The sequence below is a fragment of the Oncorhynchus tshawytscha genome, linkage group LG11 (assembly GCF_018296145.1).
Source record: "Oncorhynchus tshawytscha isolate Ot180627B linkage group LG11, Otsh_v2.0, whole genome shotgun sequence".
NCBI lineage: Eukaryota > Metazoa > Chordata > Actinopteri > Salmoniformes > Salmonidae > Oncorhynchus > Oncorhynchus tshawytscha.
This window is the reverse complement of record NC_056439.1, coordinates 16,574,949-16,592,197: the sequence shown is the minus strand read 5'-3', so window position 1 is coordinate 16,592,197 and position 17,249 is coordinate 16,574,949. Positions and strand designations below refer to the sequence as shown.

At 40.7% G+C, this 17,249-nt stretch overlaps 1 protein-coding gene across 2 annotated transcripts; it reads right to left on the bottom strand.

Moving 5' to 3' along the window:
• Positions 1-5,073: 5,073 nt before the first annotated feature.
• On the bottom strand, positions 5,074-17,201 carry LOC112261510 (putative deoxyribonuclease TATDN3). 2 transcript variants are annotated; one of them, XM_024436901.2, is made up of 9 exons: positions 17,021-17,201; positions 16,862-16,894; positions 16,228-16,386; positions 16,057-16,119; positions 14,624-14,733; positions 14,424-14,479; positions 8,767-8,879; positions 8,420-8,500; positions 5,074-5,858 (listed from the first exon to the last, which is right to left on the bottom strand). In XM_024436901.2, exons 1-9 carry the CDS (start codon positions 17,072-17,074, stop codon positions 5,715-5,717), a joined length of 813 nt encoding a protein of 270 aa, XP_024292669.1. In that variant the 5' UTR covers positions 17,075-17,201; the 3' UTR covers positions 5,074-5,714. The 2 variants fall into 2 exon arrangements, with proteins under 2 accessions (XP_024292669.1, XP_024292670.1); XM_024436902.2 differs by having other exon boundaries at positions 8,420-8,497.
• Between the last annotated feature and the right edge of the window lie 48 nt (positions 17,202-17,249).

Genomic DNA, 17,249 nt, shown 5'->3' with positions numbered 1-17,249 from the left:
GGTAAAGTTAAAGTGACTATGCATATATTATAAACAGAGAGAAGCAGCAATGTAAAAGAGGGGTCTGGGAAGCCCTTTGATTAGATGTTCAGGAGTCTTATGGCTTGGGGATAGAAGCTGTTAAGAAACCTTTTGGACCTCGACTTGGTGCTCCAGTAACGCTTGCAGTGCGGTCTCAGAGAGAACAGTCTATGACTAGGATGGCTGGAGTCTGACAATTTTTAGGGCCTTCCTCTGACACCACCTGATATAGTGGTCCCTGATGGCAGGAAGCTTGGCCCCAGTGATGTACTGGGCCATATGCACCACCCTCTGTAGTGCCTTGTGGTTGGAGGCCAAGCAGTTGCCATACCAGGCAGTGATGCAACCAGTCAGGATGCTCTCGATGGTGCAGCTGTAGAACCTTTTGAGGATCTGAGGACCCATGCCAAATCTTTTCAGTCTCCTGAGGGGGAATGAGAAGGACAGCCATCTCTGCAGCACAACACCAATCAGGCATTTATGGTAGAGTGGCCAGATAGAAGCCACTCCTCAGTAAAAGGCACATGACAGCCTGCTTGGAGTTTGCCAAAAGGCACCTAAAGGACTCTCAGACCATGAGAATCAAGATTCTCTGGCATGATGAAACCAAGATTGAACTATTTGACCTGAATTCCAAGCGTCACATCTGGAGGAAACCTGGCACCATCCCTATGGTGAAGCATGGTGTTGGCAGCATCATGCTGTGGGGATGTTTTTCTGTGGCAGGGACTGGGAGACTTGTCAGGATAGAGGGAAAGATGAAGGGAGTGAATGAACCTATCATTGCCAAGCCTAGAGGAGAGACCTAACCTGTCTCTCCTCTCTGGGGAGGTTCCCATTGCTTGGAAGGCAGCCAAGGTGTGTCCTTTATTTAAAGGGGAGATCAAGCTTATCCTAACTGTTATAGGCCTATTTCTATTTTGCCCTGTTTATCAAAAGTGTTGGAAAAACTTGCTTTGAAAGGCTGGTCATGGCTCACATCAACACCAAACCCTAGGCCCACCCCAATTCGCATACTGGCCCAACAGATCCACAGATGACGCAATTTAAATTGCACTCCACACTGTCCTTTCCACCAGGACAAAAGGAACACCTGTGTGTGAATGCTGTTCATTGACGACAGCACAGCGTTCAACACCATAGTGCCCTCAAAGCTCATCACTAAGCTAAGGACCCTGGGACTAAACACCTCCCTCTGCAACTGGATCCTAGACTTCCTGATGGGCCACCCCCAGGTGGTAAGGGTAGTCAACAACACATCTGCCACGCTGATCCTCAACACTTGGGCCCCTCAGGGGTGCGTGGTCAGTCCCCTCCTGTACTCCCTGTTCACCCACGACTGTGTGGCCAAGCACGACACCATCATTACATTTGCTGATGACAACAGTGGTAGGCCTGATCACGACAACGATGAGACAGCCTTTAGGGAGGAGATCAGAGATCTGGCATTGTGGTTCAAGGACAACAAAGGAGCTGATCGTGGACTACAGGAAAAGGAGGGCTGAACAGGCCCCCATTAACATCAACGAGGCTACAGTGGAGCGGGTTTGAGAGTTTCAAGTTCCTTGGTGTTCACATCACCAACAAACTATCATGGTCCAAACACACCAAGACAGTCGTGAAGAGGGCACGACAACCCCTTTTCCCCCTCAGGAGATCCTCAAAAGGTTCTACAGCTGCACCATCGAGAGCATCCTGTCCGGTTGCATCACCGCCTGTTATGGCAACTGCTCGGCATCCGTCCGACACTCAGCTAAAGGTGTGTGCAAGAGTGTGCGAAGCTGTCATCAAGGCAAAGGGTGGCTATTTGAAGAATCTATTTGTTTAACACTTTTTTGGTTACTACATGATTCCAAGGGATTCACAGTTTTGATGTCTTCGCTATTATTCTACAATGTAGAAAATAGTAAAAATAATGAAAAACCCTTGAATGATAAGGTGTTTCTTAAACTTTTTGACCGGTCGTGTATTTACGTGTATTTTTTAGCTGAGTGTCAACTGGTTCAGTTGGGTTTCCGTTATGACAGATATGAAACAGGAAAAAGGCCAGTGGTCCTGGCTTTGGAGCATACAGCTGAAGAAGCTTCTTCCTTCGTCAGAGCCCGTTCTCTTTCTTTCTCGTACTCAGTCCTCAATTCCGTTCAGTCCAAAGAGATAAAGCTTGTTAAGGCACTAGGGTGGAGTGGAATGTTTGGGTCCCCTTAGGGAGAGATGCAACTCAGCGTTTCATTGTGAGTGAGCAGAGTGTGTTGTTCGCAAAGTTCCTCTCAGGTGATTCTTCTGTCTGAGTTGAATAAGGCTTCCTCGATCTGTATTTTGAATTTCCAAGGAGATGGGATCATTCGTCCCACGGGCGTGGCCTCGCCTTGCAGAACTGGATCTGACGTCTGTTTCGTAAGTCCTCTTATTTATAGAGAGGCTCAAAGGCAGGCAGGCTCTAATGGCCGGACAGTGTGACACGTAAACGCCCTGTTGATCAGGTAAACCCCGCAAATTAATGTTCTTATGAGATAAACCTTGTGTTTTTCTTGTACAGAAGACCGTTTCATAATCTTTAACATAGAATATGTAGCCTGTACAAACACTTCCTGTGTAAAATACATATATTTTATGTTACACTAAAATACCAATTATACTTATTTTATGACATAGGAAAACCAGAAGAAAGACATCACATTGTTTCAGGTTACATCAACATGTCATGAGTCCTTCAGTTTTAATACAGTGAAGAAAACATGTGTAAATGCCCTTTTGTACTCTTGATGGCATTTTATCTTCATTACAAAGAGTAACAATTCCTGACTGTCCTCTTGGGATGCACATGCAGATCACCAGGTGGTCTGCTGACTTGCAGAAGGGTCTGGTATATGTTTTCTGAGTACTCAGGGCCATTCAGAGTCATAAAGATATAAAGGGAGAGCAGTTTATTGGTCTTGTTGAAAGGGGGTGGCGTCAATTACAGAACTGTAAATCTTGGCCTGGAATGTGGTACTCTGTCCACTCGTGGGCTCTCATTACAACAACACTTTCTAACTGGGTTAAAATTAGACTGTAATAATTTTTCATAACACCCGCAACCCATTAAAAACTTCCTGCGACCCACCCGTTGAGAATTGCTAGTTTACTGCATGTAGTACCAGGAACACATGGACTGACACCACTATCACTATGAGGGTTGAGACTGAACTAAAGGGACCACAATGAGGGAATGACTTAACGCATTATGGGTTCTGTCATAGGGAGATCTTACTGCTGTACTCAACACGAACCCAGAATAAAATCTAACATGTACTGGCTAGCTGCTTGAATAACATTTGTGTAACAATTTATTCTCTATTACTTTGTTGTATACCTCCTGAATGTAAAATATACAATTCAATCCCTGTAAAATTGCGGTTTAAAAGCAGGAACATTTCTTAACGACCGCCATGATTCGGTCTTATGTAGCAAAATTTGAAATGTTTTTATTTGATTTTTTACATTGGATAAAAGTTGAGACTCCGAGCTAGAAAATTGTATATCATACACTGCAGTTGAAGAACAATAGGAAAGTAACTCTGCTTTGAAAGTTGATAAACTTCGAATCCCACTTGAGAAAATGGCCCTTGAATGTTTTGGTACACCTACTAGAGCGCTCTTCTTTATGTACACCCATTCAGCATCGTTCATACCCTCTTAAGTGTTAGTCCCACCCATCTCTTTAAGGATTCACATGTGAGGCCATTTGCTAAACAGACTGATTAGTTTGGTTTAGTAAACAACCAAATATGAATCACCCCCAGACACACTTAGCTAACTTGATGGGTCATGTAATCATCTGGAAAAGTGTTTTGTTTAGACATAGTCTTATCTTTTGTTCAGACGTAGCTCGCTAAACAATGAACCAGCATAATCCCAACTCATACTACTACCAACCAATACAAACATTGTCATAGCTGACATTGTCATAGCTGTAGTATGAATCTGCAGGTAGCTAAAGCTAACCAACCAGGTTCAATGTTAGCTAGCTAACATAAGGCTATAACTAAGAATGCAAACGGTTTCTGATTCTAATAATATTACTACACAGATCATACACATAATGTTCACTTGCGAACCAGCAAGCTAACGTTCGCTAGCTAGCTAACAGTACACTAACTTGCCATGAAAACAACTTTCTGACTAAATGAGAAACGTATAATATCTGAAAATATAGCTAGACTCTTACCCGTATACATGGATGAACGCTTCATGACAGACTGGAAACATTTAACTCTTGCAGCTACATCTTGTTTTGCCAGCGTTGTGTCAATTTACTCCAGATCACACTGATCACACTGTATGCAGAAAGTAGCAAATCACTTTTTTCCAACTGATCTGTCGATAGCGCCTGCTAAATTCAGGGCATCAATGTTGTTGAGAAAAGTAGCAATACCTTTGTAGTTCTCAATGACTAACGTTATAGATTTCAAAAACTGTGTGGTAGAAAGTACTATCAACACATACAGAGCAGCTCACGTCATAAACAGAAGCATGCTACATGGCAGACCAATCCAAACTCATCTCCCGGCATGTCCAGACCATCCATTATCTCAGCCAATCATGGCTAGCGGGAAGGTTCCGGTCTTTCCGTCACTAAACTAACTAGGCTTGTAATTTAACAATTTCCGGATGGAATACAAGTTTGTTATTAAGGCACATGAAAGTTCACATGTTCCAGAAAGCATTTTCTGCCCAAAAAATGCATTTTGATAAAAAAAAAAAAAAGTATGTTCAAATGACTCTCCTGTGAAGTAGTGACGTGCGACATATGCCTAGTTTCCTGAAACGAGTCACATTTGTCCGTAAAGAATGTAGTGCTACTGTAATTTCATGAAAAAGCCATTGCTGTGTTTCTATGGTTTTCTCCAGGTTATGCTATAAAGTAGTGTTCCTGGTGTAGCACTTCTGTGGCAAAGCTCCTGTTTCTTTCAATACCGTTTTTCCTATTAAGATAACAGACAAGGTCTACCAAAACTAAATATATTGTCTGGTGTCGTTGTAACACATAATTTACATGTATCACAAGGAATGTAGCACAAGAAATCTGATCATATTTATTTAAAGAAATATATTTGTTATATTTATTTAGCTTGTTACATAACAGATGTTGGATATGAACATAAATACTGAAACATTTCAATCTCAAAGTTTGATTTTTAAACTCTACACCTCAACTCCTAGACATACAGAGTCCAAAAGCAGCTCTAACTTGAAAGTCTATATAAATGCTGTTCAGTTTGTAGGCCTTTCGGTTGCCTTATTTCCCTCTACATCCTTGCTGATATAACACCAAGGTGACACAGTGGTGACTTTCAGGAACTTCACCCAAAAGGGTGAGATTCAATCCAAGGCCTCTTATAAAGCAGAGCACTGGACAGCTGACAATTGAAAGGAAATTTCCCTGACGTTCGCAGAGATCACATTCACGGTAAACACTGCATGTCAGCTCCCCGGGCCCCGAAGACGTGGATGCCGATTATGGCAGCCCCCCCCGCACCTCTCTGATTCAGAGGGGTTGGGTTAAATGCGGAAGACACATTTCAGTTGAATGCATTCAGTTGTACAACTGACTAAGTATCCCCCTTTCCCTTAAGCATAAATTACCTTTAAAAAGGTCAAGAGCCATGCACTACTATGTAACATGTCTTGGATTGAAACCCGGACATGGTTGTTCAGGCTCTGAGTAATGTCTTGAGCCTAGGGAACAGGCGCAGGGCATTCTGTGTCGTCACCTCCATCACCGTTTCCAAGGGAACCCCTTTGATCTTACTGATGTACTCAGCACAGACAGAGATATTCTTTGGCTCATTTCTCACCTATGTTTAAGATGCAAAAGCATGACTAGTGTTAGTAATACCATCTCTAAAATTCTTAGATGCATCAAATCACTTTCAAACATTACTTGATGTACAACCACTTTCAATCCAGGATAATGTCAATGGCATATGGATTTCAATCTACACTGAACAAAAATATAAAACGCAACAGGCAACAATTTCAAATATTTGACTGAGTTATAGTTCATATAAGTAAATCAGTCAATTGAAATAAATTAATTAGGCCATAATCTACGTGACTGTGAATACAGATATGCATCCGTTGGTCAGATACCTTAAAAAAACGGTAGGGGCGTGGATCAGGAAATCAGTCAGTGTCTGGTGTGACCTCCTTTTGCCTTATGCAGCGCGACATCTCATTTTCATAGAGTTGATCAGGCTGTTGACTGTGGCCTGTGGAATGTTGTCTCACTCCTCTTCAATGGCTGTGCGAAGTTGCTGGATATTGGCAGGAACTGGAACACGCTGTCGTACACGTCAATCCGGAGCATCCCAAACATGCTCAATGGGTGACATGTCTGGTGAGCATGCAAGCCATGGAAGAACTGGGACATTTTCAGCTTCCAGGAATTGTGTACAGATCCTTGCGACATGGGGCTCTGCATTATCATGCTGAAACATGAGGTGATGGCAGCGGATGAATGGCACGACACTGGGCCTCAGGATCTAGTCACAGTATCTCTGTGCATTCAAATAGCCTTTGACAAAATGCACTTGTGTTTGTTGTCCGTAGCTTACAGTGCATTTGGAAAGTATTCAGACCCCTTGAATTTTTCCACATTTTGTTACATTACGGCCTTAATCTAAAATCGATTAAATTGTTTGTTTTTTTCTTCTCATCAATCTACACACAATACCCCATAATGACAAAGTAAAAACAGGCTTTATAAATGTTTGCAAATGTATAAAATATAAAACCCTGAAATATCACATTTACATAAGTATTCAGACCCTTTACGCATTTATAGCCTCAAGTCATCTTGGGTATGATGCTACAAGCTACGATTTCACTTTGTCATTATGGGATATTGTGTGCAAATTAAAGAGGATAAAAAATATATAAATATTTTAGAATAAGAATAACGTAACAAAATGCGGAAAAATTCAAGGGGTCTGAATACTTTCCGAATGCACTGTATGCCTGCCCATACCATAACCCCACCGCCACCATGGGGCACTCTGTTCACAATTTTGACATCAGCAAACCTCTTGCCCACACAACGCCATACACGTGGTCTGCGGATGTGAGGCCAGTTGAACCTACTGCCAAATGGTAGAGAAATTAACATTGAATGATCTGGCAACAGCTCTGCAGTCAGTATGTCAATTGCACGCTCCCTCAAAACTTGAGACATCCGTGGCATTGTGTTCATTGTTTTGTGTGACAAAACTGCACATTTTAGAGATGCCTTTTATTGTACCCAGCACAAGGTGCAACTGTGCAATGATCATGCTGTTTAATCCGCTTCTTGATCTGCCACACCTGTCCTGTGGATGGATTATCTTGGCAAAGGAGAAATGCTCACTAACAGGGATGTAAAAACATTTGTGCACAACAATTGAGAGAAATATAATTTTAGTGTGGTTGGAGGGTTGGATCTTTTTAGCTCAGCTCATGAAATATGGGGTCACTTAGAAATGTCCTTGTTTTACATGTTGCGTTTATATTTTTGTTCAGTATATATACTGTGTTATGTTTTATATACACTAATGTTCAAAAGTTTGGGGTCACTTAGAAATGTCCTTGTTTTTGAAAGAAAAGCTACATTTTTGTCCATTAAAATAGCATCCCGGAGTCTATTTACTACTACTAATGAAGCTGCCAGTTGAGGATTTGTGAAGCGTCTGTTTCTCAAACTAGACACTAATGTACTTGTCCTCTTGCTCAGATGTGGACCGGGGCCTCCCACTCCTCTTTCTATTCTGGTTAGAGACCGTTTGCTTTGTTCTGTGAAGGGAGTAGTACAAAGAGTTGTACAAGATCTTCAGTTGCTTGGCAATTTCTCGCATGGAATAGCCTTCATTTCTCAGAACAAGAATAGCCTGACAAGTTTCAGATCTTTGTTTCTGGCCATTTGGAGCCTGTAATCGAGCCCACAAATGCTGATGCTCCAGATACTCAACTTGTCTAAAGGAGGCCAGTTTTATTGTTTTTTTTATATCAGGACAGTTTTCAGCTGTGCTAACATAATTGAAAAAGGGTTTTCAAATGATCAATTAGACTTTTAAATTGATGAACTTGGATTAGCTAACACAATGTGCCATTGGAACACAGGAGAGATGGTTGCTGATAATGGACCTCTGTACACCTGTGTAGATATTCCATTAAAAAAAAAATCTGCCGTTTCAAGCTAAAATAGTAATTTACAACATTAATTAACAATGTCTACACTGTATTTCTGATCAATTTGATGTTATTTAATGGACAAAAATGTGCTTCTCTTTCAAAACAAGGACATTTCTAAGTGACCCAAACTTTTGAATGGTAGTGTATATTGCGTTTTGTTTTTGAGTGTAAATAAATAAGTTAGCAATCCTACCTGTTTCTCTGGACCCAAGGCAGGTGAATCGGTTTCTAGACACATGCTCTCCAACGGCAGCTGTTTCACTAGCTTCTGCTTCTTGTGAGAAAACATTTTTTTTTAAAGTAAGAGACATAAATTCAAATTAGCACATTAAGTGACATAGTTCAGACTGTACAAGACTCACATCGGTTCAGATAAAATGCATCAACATTTTTTTTTTAAACAACGAGCAAACAAGTGCTGTAGTGTTAGTACTACTTAGTGTGAGAATACAAATCAAATCCCAATTCATTTCAAGTGAATTTAACAAAAGCCTTAATACACTTACAGAAAAATAAAGTTATAATTATAAAACTCTTTACCTGTTCACTTCTTACTATAGATGGAGGAATGGAGAAGAAATACCCAGCCTTCACTCCGTCCATGGCAACTGAGGGTTTCCCATCAAAAGCATGAAGAAGAGCTTTCTCAACACCTAGTGGAAAGTCAAAATCAATCACATTTATTTATAAAGCCCTTCTTACATCGACTGGTGTCAAAGTGCTGTACAGAAAACAAACCTAAAACCCCAAACAGCAAGCAATGCAGGTGTAGAAGCACGATGGCTAGGAAACACTCCCTAGAAAGGCCAGAACCTAGGAAGAAACCTAGAGAGGAACCAGGCTATGAGGTGGGTGGCCAATCCTCTTCTGGCTGTGCTGGGTGGAAATTATAACAGAACATGGCCAAGATGTTCAAATGTTCATAGATGACCAGCAGGGTCAAATAATAATAATCACAGTGGTTGTCGAGGGTGCAACAGGACAGCACCTCAGGAGTAAATGTCAGTTGGCTTTTCATAGCCGATCATTCAGAGTATCTCTACCGCTCCTGCTGTCTCTAGATAGTTGAAAACAGCAGGTCTGGGACAGGAAGGACGTCCGGTGAACAGGTCAGGGTTCCGTAGGTGCAGGCAGAACATTTGAAACTGGAGCAGCAGCACGGCCAGGTGGAGTGGGGACAGCTAGGAGTCATCAGGCCAGGTAGTCCTGAGACATGCATTGTTTACTATATGAATTAACTTGGCAGATTCCGTGCCTTCAGAAAGTATTCACACCCCTTGACTTTTTACACATTTTGTTGTGTTACAAGGTGGGATTAAAATGGATTTGTAATTTTTTGTCAACGATCTACACAAAATACTCTGTCAAAGTGGAAGAACAATTTGAGCCTTTGTAAAAAATAAATAAAACACTAATATATTACATATGGATTCAACCCCTGAGTCAATACATGTTAGAGACACCTTTGGCAGTGATTACAGCTGTGAGTCTTTCGGGGTAAGTCTAAAAGCTTAGCACACCTGGATTGTACAATATTTGGAAATCATTATTTTTAAAAATTATTCAAACTCTGAAGTTGGTTGTTGATCATTACTGATTGTTGATCATCACCATTTTCAAGTCTTGCCATAGATTTTCAAGCCAATTTAAGTCAAAACTGTAGCTAGGCCACTCAGGAATATTCAATGTTGTCTTGCTTGGTAAGCAACTCCCAGGGTCTGTTGGAAAGCAGACTGAACCGGGTTTTTTGGGGGGATTTTGCATGTTCTATTCCATTTCCTAGTCCTTGCCGATGACAAGCATACCTATAACATTATTCAGCCACTATCATGCTTGAAAATATGATGAGCCCTACTCTGTGATGCGTTGGGTTGTATTTGCCCCAATCATAACACTTTGTATTCAGGACATGAAGTTAATTTTTTGCAGTATTACTTAAATGCCTTGTTGCGGAATATTTTTACTCTGTACAGGCTTCCTTCTTTTCACTCTGTCATTTAAGTTCGTTTTGTGGAGTAACTACAATGTTGTTGATCCATCCTCAGTTTTCTATCACCGCTATTAAACTCTAACTGTTTTAAAGTCACCATTGGTGAATGGTGAATTTTGAAGTGTCTGTCCTATGTCTACAGTATTTTCAGAAAGTATTCAGACTCCTTGACTTTTTCCACATTTTGTTTCATTACAGCCTTATTTTAAAAAGCCTCAAGTCTATGACGTGACAAGCTTGGCACACCTGTACTTAGGGACTTTCTCCCATTCTTCTCAGCAGATCCTCTCAAGCTCTGTCAGGTTGGACGTGGAGCATCGCTGCACAGCTATTTTCAGGTCTCTCCAGAGATGTTCAATTGGGTTCAAGTCTGGGCACTGTCTGGGCCACTTAAGGACATTCAGAGACTTGTCCCAAAGCCACTCCTGCATTGTCTTGGCTGTGTGCTTAGGGTCGTAGTTCTGTTGGAAGTTGAACCTTTGCCCCAGTCTGAGGTCCTGAGCACTCTGGAGTAGGTTTTCATCAAGAATATCTCTGTACTTTGCTCTGTTCATCTTTCCCTTGATCCTGATTAGTCTCCCAGTCCCTGCAGCATAAAAACATCCCCACAACATGATGCTGCCACCACCAAGTGGGCCTTTTACTGAGGAGTGGCTACCGTCTGGCTACTCTACCATAAAGGTCTGATTGGTGGAGTGATGCAGAGATGATTGTTCTTCTGGAAGGTTCTTCCATCTCCACTTAGGAACTCTAGAGCTCTGTCAGAGTGACCATTGGGGTCTTGGTCACCTACCTGACCAAGGCCCTTCTCCCCCGATTGCTCAGTCTTGGTGGTTCCAAACTTATTCCATTTAAGAATACAGGCCACTGTGTTCTTGGGGACCTTCAATGCTGCAGAAATGTTTTGGTACCCTTCCCCAGATCCGTGCCTCAACATAATGCTGTGTTGAAGCTCTACGGACAATTGCTCTGACATGTGCCGTCAACTGTGGGACCTTATGGGGCGGCAGGGTAGCCTAGTGGTTAGAGCGTTGAACTAGTAACCGGAAGGCTGCAAGTTCAAATCCCTGAGCTGACAAGGTACAAATCTGTCGTTCTGCCCCTGAACAGGCAGTTATCCCACTGTTCCTAGGCCGTCATTGAAAATAAGAATTTGTTCTTAACTGACTTGCCTAGTAAAATAAAGGTAAAATTAAATAAAAATTATATAGACAGGTGTGTGCCTTTCCAAATCATGTCCAATCAATTGAATTTACCACAGGTGGACTCCAATCAAGTTGTAGAAACATCTCAAGGATGATCAATGGAAACCGGATGCACCAGAGCTCAATTTCGAGTCTCATAGCAAAGGGTCTTACTTTTGTAAATAAGGTATTTCAATTTCTTATTTTTAATACATTTGCACAAAATTACAAAAAACGGTTCTCGCTTTGTTATTGTGTGTAGATTGATGAGGGGAAAAAACTATGTAATACATTTTAGAATAAGGCTGTAACGTAACAACATTTCTTGTGGGAAAACATTTTTTCTAAGGAAGAGGCATAAGTTCAAATTTGCACATTAAGTGACATAGTTCAGACAATACAAAAGCCTCACATCTGTTCAGATAAAATGCATAAACTTTTATTTTTACACAACGAGCAAACAAGTGTTGTAGTGTTAGTACTACGTAGTGTTTAATGTAATAAACGTAACAAAATGTGGAAAAAGTCAAGTGGTCTGAATACTTTCCGAATGCACTGTATACAAAAGTATGTGGACACTCCTTCAAATGAGTGGATTTGGCCATTTCAATCACACCCTTTGCTAACAGGTGTATAAAATCGAGCACACAGCCATGCAATCTCCATAGACAAACATTGGCATTAGAATGGCTTTACTGAAGAGCTCAGTGACTTTCAGAAAGCGAAGAAACACCAGGAGAAGTGTTCCAGTAAGGAGGGGGGTCAACTATGCCTGTAAATTGATTTAGAGTTGGCCTAAACTGTTTATTTGGAGTATCACGTTGATTTTGGAGGTCTACACACTGGGAAGCGTATTGTAATTTAAATTCAAATGCATTGCGATACCGATCTGTCATTAACATGCCACTCGCGACAGTTAAACAGATACAAATGGGGGCTGTAATGAGAAAAGTTAATACTGGTAATATAAGTAGTATAAACTGTATATATATGGTCCCCTGTTTGTAAATGTACATTTTAACTGTGTCGACGTGTGCTAAATCGAGGGTCTTGAATTTCAGTGATTGACAGTCCTTAGTGTTTCACGTTGAGTCTTTCTAAATTTGGGTTGTATAACCATGATGGGTTTTATAACCAATGATAGTAGGGGTTTTGTTTTACCATGTTATCAGGATTCTAATGTTAAAGCGCATCAATACATATGGCTTTCTGGATGATATAGTACCATTGATATGAGCATGTTTTTGTATGTTTTTAACTATATAAGTGGACTAGCAGTAGTGACTAACATGTTATGGGTTAGATGGAATGATTTATGTGCAAATGCATTTGTAGCCAGAGGTTAAGCACATTCCTTGGCATGTGTTTGAGACAGAACGTTTGCTGCACAAGGGTGTTAGTTGTAGATTCTAGCAGAGATAATGTTTTCATTTCAGACATTATTGTCAACTTTCAGTGAGGGGTTTGCCAAAGAATGTACAATGCTTGAAATAGCCAAAGATACCTGTATACAGGAAGCCATCTTTACCAGAAGGGAAGTTCGCTGTAGTAGTAGCATCACAACTTCTGCAGAGTGTGCCGAAGGATAAGTGACCATTGCTGTACATTCATACCCCAGGGTGAGGGTAACTTGACTATTGTAGTGGAACATCTGAAAGAGCTCATCAGTGATCTCGCAAACAAACACCAAACGAAGCGATTGCCTTGCGTGTGGTGATGAAGTGTGTACCGATGTTTAATTCTTATGTTATTTTACCCCTTCTGAGAATGAATTGCACTATGTGAAGGTTTGAAACTCAATGACAAAGGAGGTCATTTACGATTGTAATGTACTAAGTCTTAGAAAGTCTTCAATTTTTCCTCTTTCCCCTCATGTTAATGCTTGTTTGATGAAAATGCTTGTAAGTAATTTTCTATTAGGTTGAGACATAGTCTCAAAAGGGAGGACTGTGGTGGAAAATTACTTTGACATCATATGCTGTTTTTTCTTAAGAGAATTGTGCATTGTTACATGTTAGTGTTTTTTTTGCTGACGCAGGCTTGTCTTGTGTGAATTAGTCATAAGTCTGGGTGTACAGATAAGAACCGGGTGCGACCAGTATGTGACATCCCATTTGTACGATCTGTAGGAACTCATCTGCGTGGAAACTTGCAGGAAGGAACAGACAATGGTGGCAACGTCAGCTATCAATTTGCACAGACAAGCAAAATGCCTTTTACACACTATGTTCCCCACCCGATTGCACATATCTGCTAACTGCCACATAGACAAAGAGGTTGGACTTTACCATAAAAGCTAAGAGCCAACTTTGTTCGTTGGGCTCTTAATTCTGCACCTTTGAGTGATTGTTAACTGCTCCATTTTTGCAAATCTTATAATAAAGTTGTTGTTTGAAGAAACTAGTCTCTCTTCTTCTGGTTAGAATTTCCACGACAGCTGTTATTGTGAAGTGGTAACATTGAGGAGCAACAACAGCTCATCTGTGAAGTGCTAGGCCACACAAGCTCACAGAACGGGACCGCCATGTGCTGAAGCGTGTAAAAATCATCTGTCCTCAGGTGCAACACTCACTACAGAGTTTCAAACTGCCTCTGGAAGCAACGTCAGCACAATAACTGTTCATCTGGAGCTTCATGAAATGGGTTTCCATGTGTTTCCAATTCCCCTGTGCACAAAGCGAAGTCCATACAGAATTGGTTTGTTGAGAACGGTGTGGAAGAACTTGACTGGCCGGCAGAGCCATGACCTCAACCACATCGAACACCTTTGGGATGAATTGGAACACTGACTGCAAGCCAGGCCTAATTGACAACATCACTAATGCTCTTGTGGCTGAATGGAAGCAAGTCCCTGCAGCAATGTTCCAACAGTGGAAAGCCTTCCCAGAAGAGTGGAGGCTGTTATAGCAGCAAAGGGGGGAACAACTCCCTATTAATGCCCATGATTTTGGAATGAGATGTTCGACGAGCAGGTGTCCACATACTTCTGGTCATGTAGTGTACATAGAAATATATGAAATTACCTTGTTCCTTTAGCAGGTGTATAGTAGGTCTGCCTGCAGATCTTGAATGGACATTTCTAAACAATGGATACACCATGTTACAAAAAACATCTTACAAGATATATTGATTAAAACAAATGGACTGCGAGGAAAATGTATCAATGCAAACAACAACGCATGATCAATAATTTTGATTTGGTTTATATTAGTGTAGGACTCACAGCGGAAGGTCCAGTTGTTTTGCAATCTCTGCCTGCCGAATAAGCACCTGTCTTTGACTGTCTTTGTCTGCGTCACCACTGACAAATCTGGGGGTGAAATCCAAGCCTACCTGTAAGTGAAGGCAATGATGACTGATTATCAGTGATGTAAGATCATCAACCAACCACTTAGTTAGTGTGGATCTAACCCCAGCCCAGGCTTATTACCACATACAGTGCATTGCAAAGGTATTCATACCCCTTGGATTTCTTCAATACAGCAATTACAGCTGTGAGTTACTCCAGTGTAGATTTAGCCTTGTGTTGTAGGTTATTGTTCTGCTGAATGGTGAATTACTCTTCCAGTGTCTGGTGTAAAGCAGACTGAAGTAGGTTCTCCTCTAGGATTTTGCCTGTCTAGCTCCATCCTGTTTCTTTTCACCCTGAAAAACTCTCCAGTCTTAGCCGATGTCAAGCATACCCATACCATGATGCAGCCACCACCATGCTTGAAAATAAGAAGGCAGTTACTCAGTGACGTGTTGTGTTGGATTTGCCCGAAACATAAAAATTTGCATTCAGGCCAAAAAGTGTATTCCTTTGCCGTGTCTTTTTTCAGTATTACTTTAGCACCTTGTTGCATTCAAAATGCATGTTTTTAAATATTTGTATTCTTTCACTCTGTCATTGAAGTCATTATTGTGTAGTCACTACAATGTTGTTGATCCATCCTCAGTTTTTTCCTATCACAGCCATTGAACTCTGTAGCTGTTTTAAAATCACCAATGACCTCATGGTAACATCCCTGATTCATTCATTTCTGTCCTGCAGCTCAGTTCAGAAGGACGACTGTATCTTCGATGTGTCTGGGTGTTTTAATACACAATCCACAACATAATTATTAACTTGACCATGCTTAAAGAGATATTCAATGTCTGAGTTGTTATTGTTACCCATCTACTAATTTGAAATGCTCCCTGGTCTTTGTAGTTGAATCTGTGCTTGAAATTCAATACTTGACTGAGGGACCTTACAGATGTTGTATGTATGGGGGACAGAGGAAGGGTTAGTCATTTTTTAAAATTATTTCACAAAGAGTGAGTCCATGCAACTTATGTGATTTATTCAACTCCTGAACTAATTTAGGGTTGCATAAACAAAAGGGCTGAATATTTATGCAACAACTATATTTTAGTTATGTAAATTTGATTAATCTTTTAAAGAAATATACATTTTCTTCCACTTTGACATTAGAGTATTTTTAGTAGATTGTTGACAAAAAAATGACAATTAAATGTATTTTAATCCCACTTTGTAACATGATAAAATGTGAAGAAATCCAAAGGGTAAGAATACTTTTGAAAGGCAGTGTATGTAGAGAGTTTTGCCTGCTGGACGAGACTAGTCTGGATCTGTATCAATTTGCACACAAAATCAATACAAAGACTACTTACTTCCCCAATAGCAACAAGATGGTCTTTATATTTCTCTATCAGGGGCAAAGCAGCATCTAAATCCTGCATGGAGAAAATATGACCATTTAACAAACAGTGCCGTAGTAGACATGCATTATGATGATGATGGTGGTGCCGATGAAGATTATGATCTTTGTTTGGGGCACATACCTGGAGTACGGCTCCTCTCTGTGGCTCAGGAGCTGTCCCCTGTATAGGATGGACACCTAAACAAGGGAAAATAAAGCCTGGGAACCTCTGTGACAGCTGTATAATCTTTTCAAACTCTCCAACATTTTCTGCTACTGCTAGTAGGGCTAAAAGCCCAGCCTGAAACAAAATTAAGTTTTATTGGTCACATAAACATATTTTGCAGGTGTAGCGAAATGCTTATGTTCCTAGCTCCAACAGTGCAGTAACACCTAACAATACACACATAAAAAAATGTTCATAGTGTGTATTGACATTATGGACAGTATATGAATAGAAAAGGTGTGTACAGCAGTAGTTATATAGAATTAGCCTTGACTAGAATACTGTATATACATATGAAGTGGGTAAAACAGTGACGTAAACATTATTAAAGTGACTAGTGTTCAATGACTATGTACATAGTGCAGCAGTCTCTAAAGTGCAGAGTCGAGGACCGGGTGGTAGCCAGCTAGTAAAAGTACTAAAGTTCAGGGCAGGGTACTTGGCAGAGGCCGGCTAGTGGTAAAATGTATACTATTAGGACACGCCAATGACTAGGCGACCTCCCCTGGACTACGACATTAGCAACAACAACTGAACAAGTTACAGTTACCTTTTTAGAATTCTCAATCACATCTCCTATGTCCTGAAAGAAAATACAACAAATTGATTGAAGCATTAGACAAAACAGACAGACTGTCATATCTAACGTTAATACAGAACCAACAATGGGTAAAGCTTCAATAAAATATGCGTTACGTAAAAGTCCTACATTGTCGAAATCTCTTGCAGAGATGTGACAGTGGCAGTCAATAAAGCCCTTCATGGATAACTTAATTTATTTAAAGTTGGAGAAATGTAGACTAAATAGCCTATAATTTTCATAGAAACATGCTCTGCAAAAGCTCTCCCCAAATTGTCACGTTAACGAAATATTGTGGATTCCACTTCCTGGTTCGTCACCGTTTACATTATCCAATCAGCGTCCAATGAGCGGAGTC

Coding starts and splice junctions, on each gene's coding strand:
- LOC112261510 (XM_024436901.2), bottom strand. CDS start 17,074: ATGAAGGGCTTTATTGACTGCCACTGTCACATCTCTGCAAGAGATTTC. Junction 8,501..8,766: donor CTATAGTAAGAAGTGAACAG/GTAAAGAGTTTT, acceptor TTTTCTCACAAG/AAGCAGAAGCTAGTGAAACA. Junction 5,859..8,419: donor CCTTGGGTCCAGAGAAACAG/GTAGGATTGCTA, acceptor TCTTAAACATAG/GTGAGAAATGAGCCAAAGAA.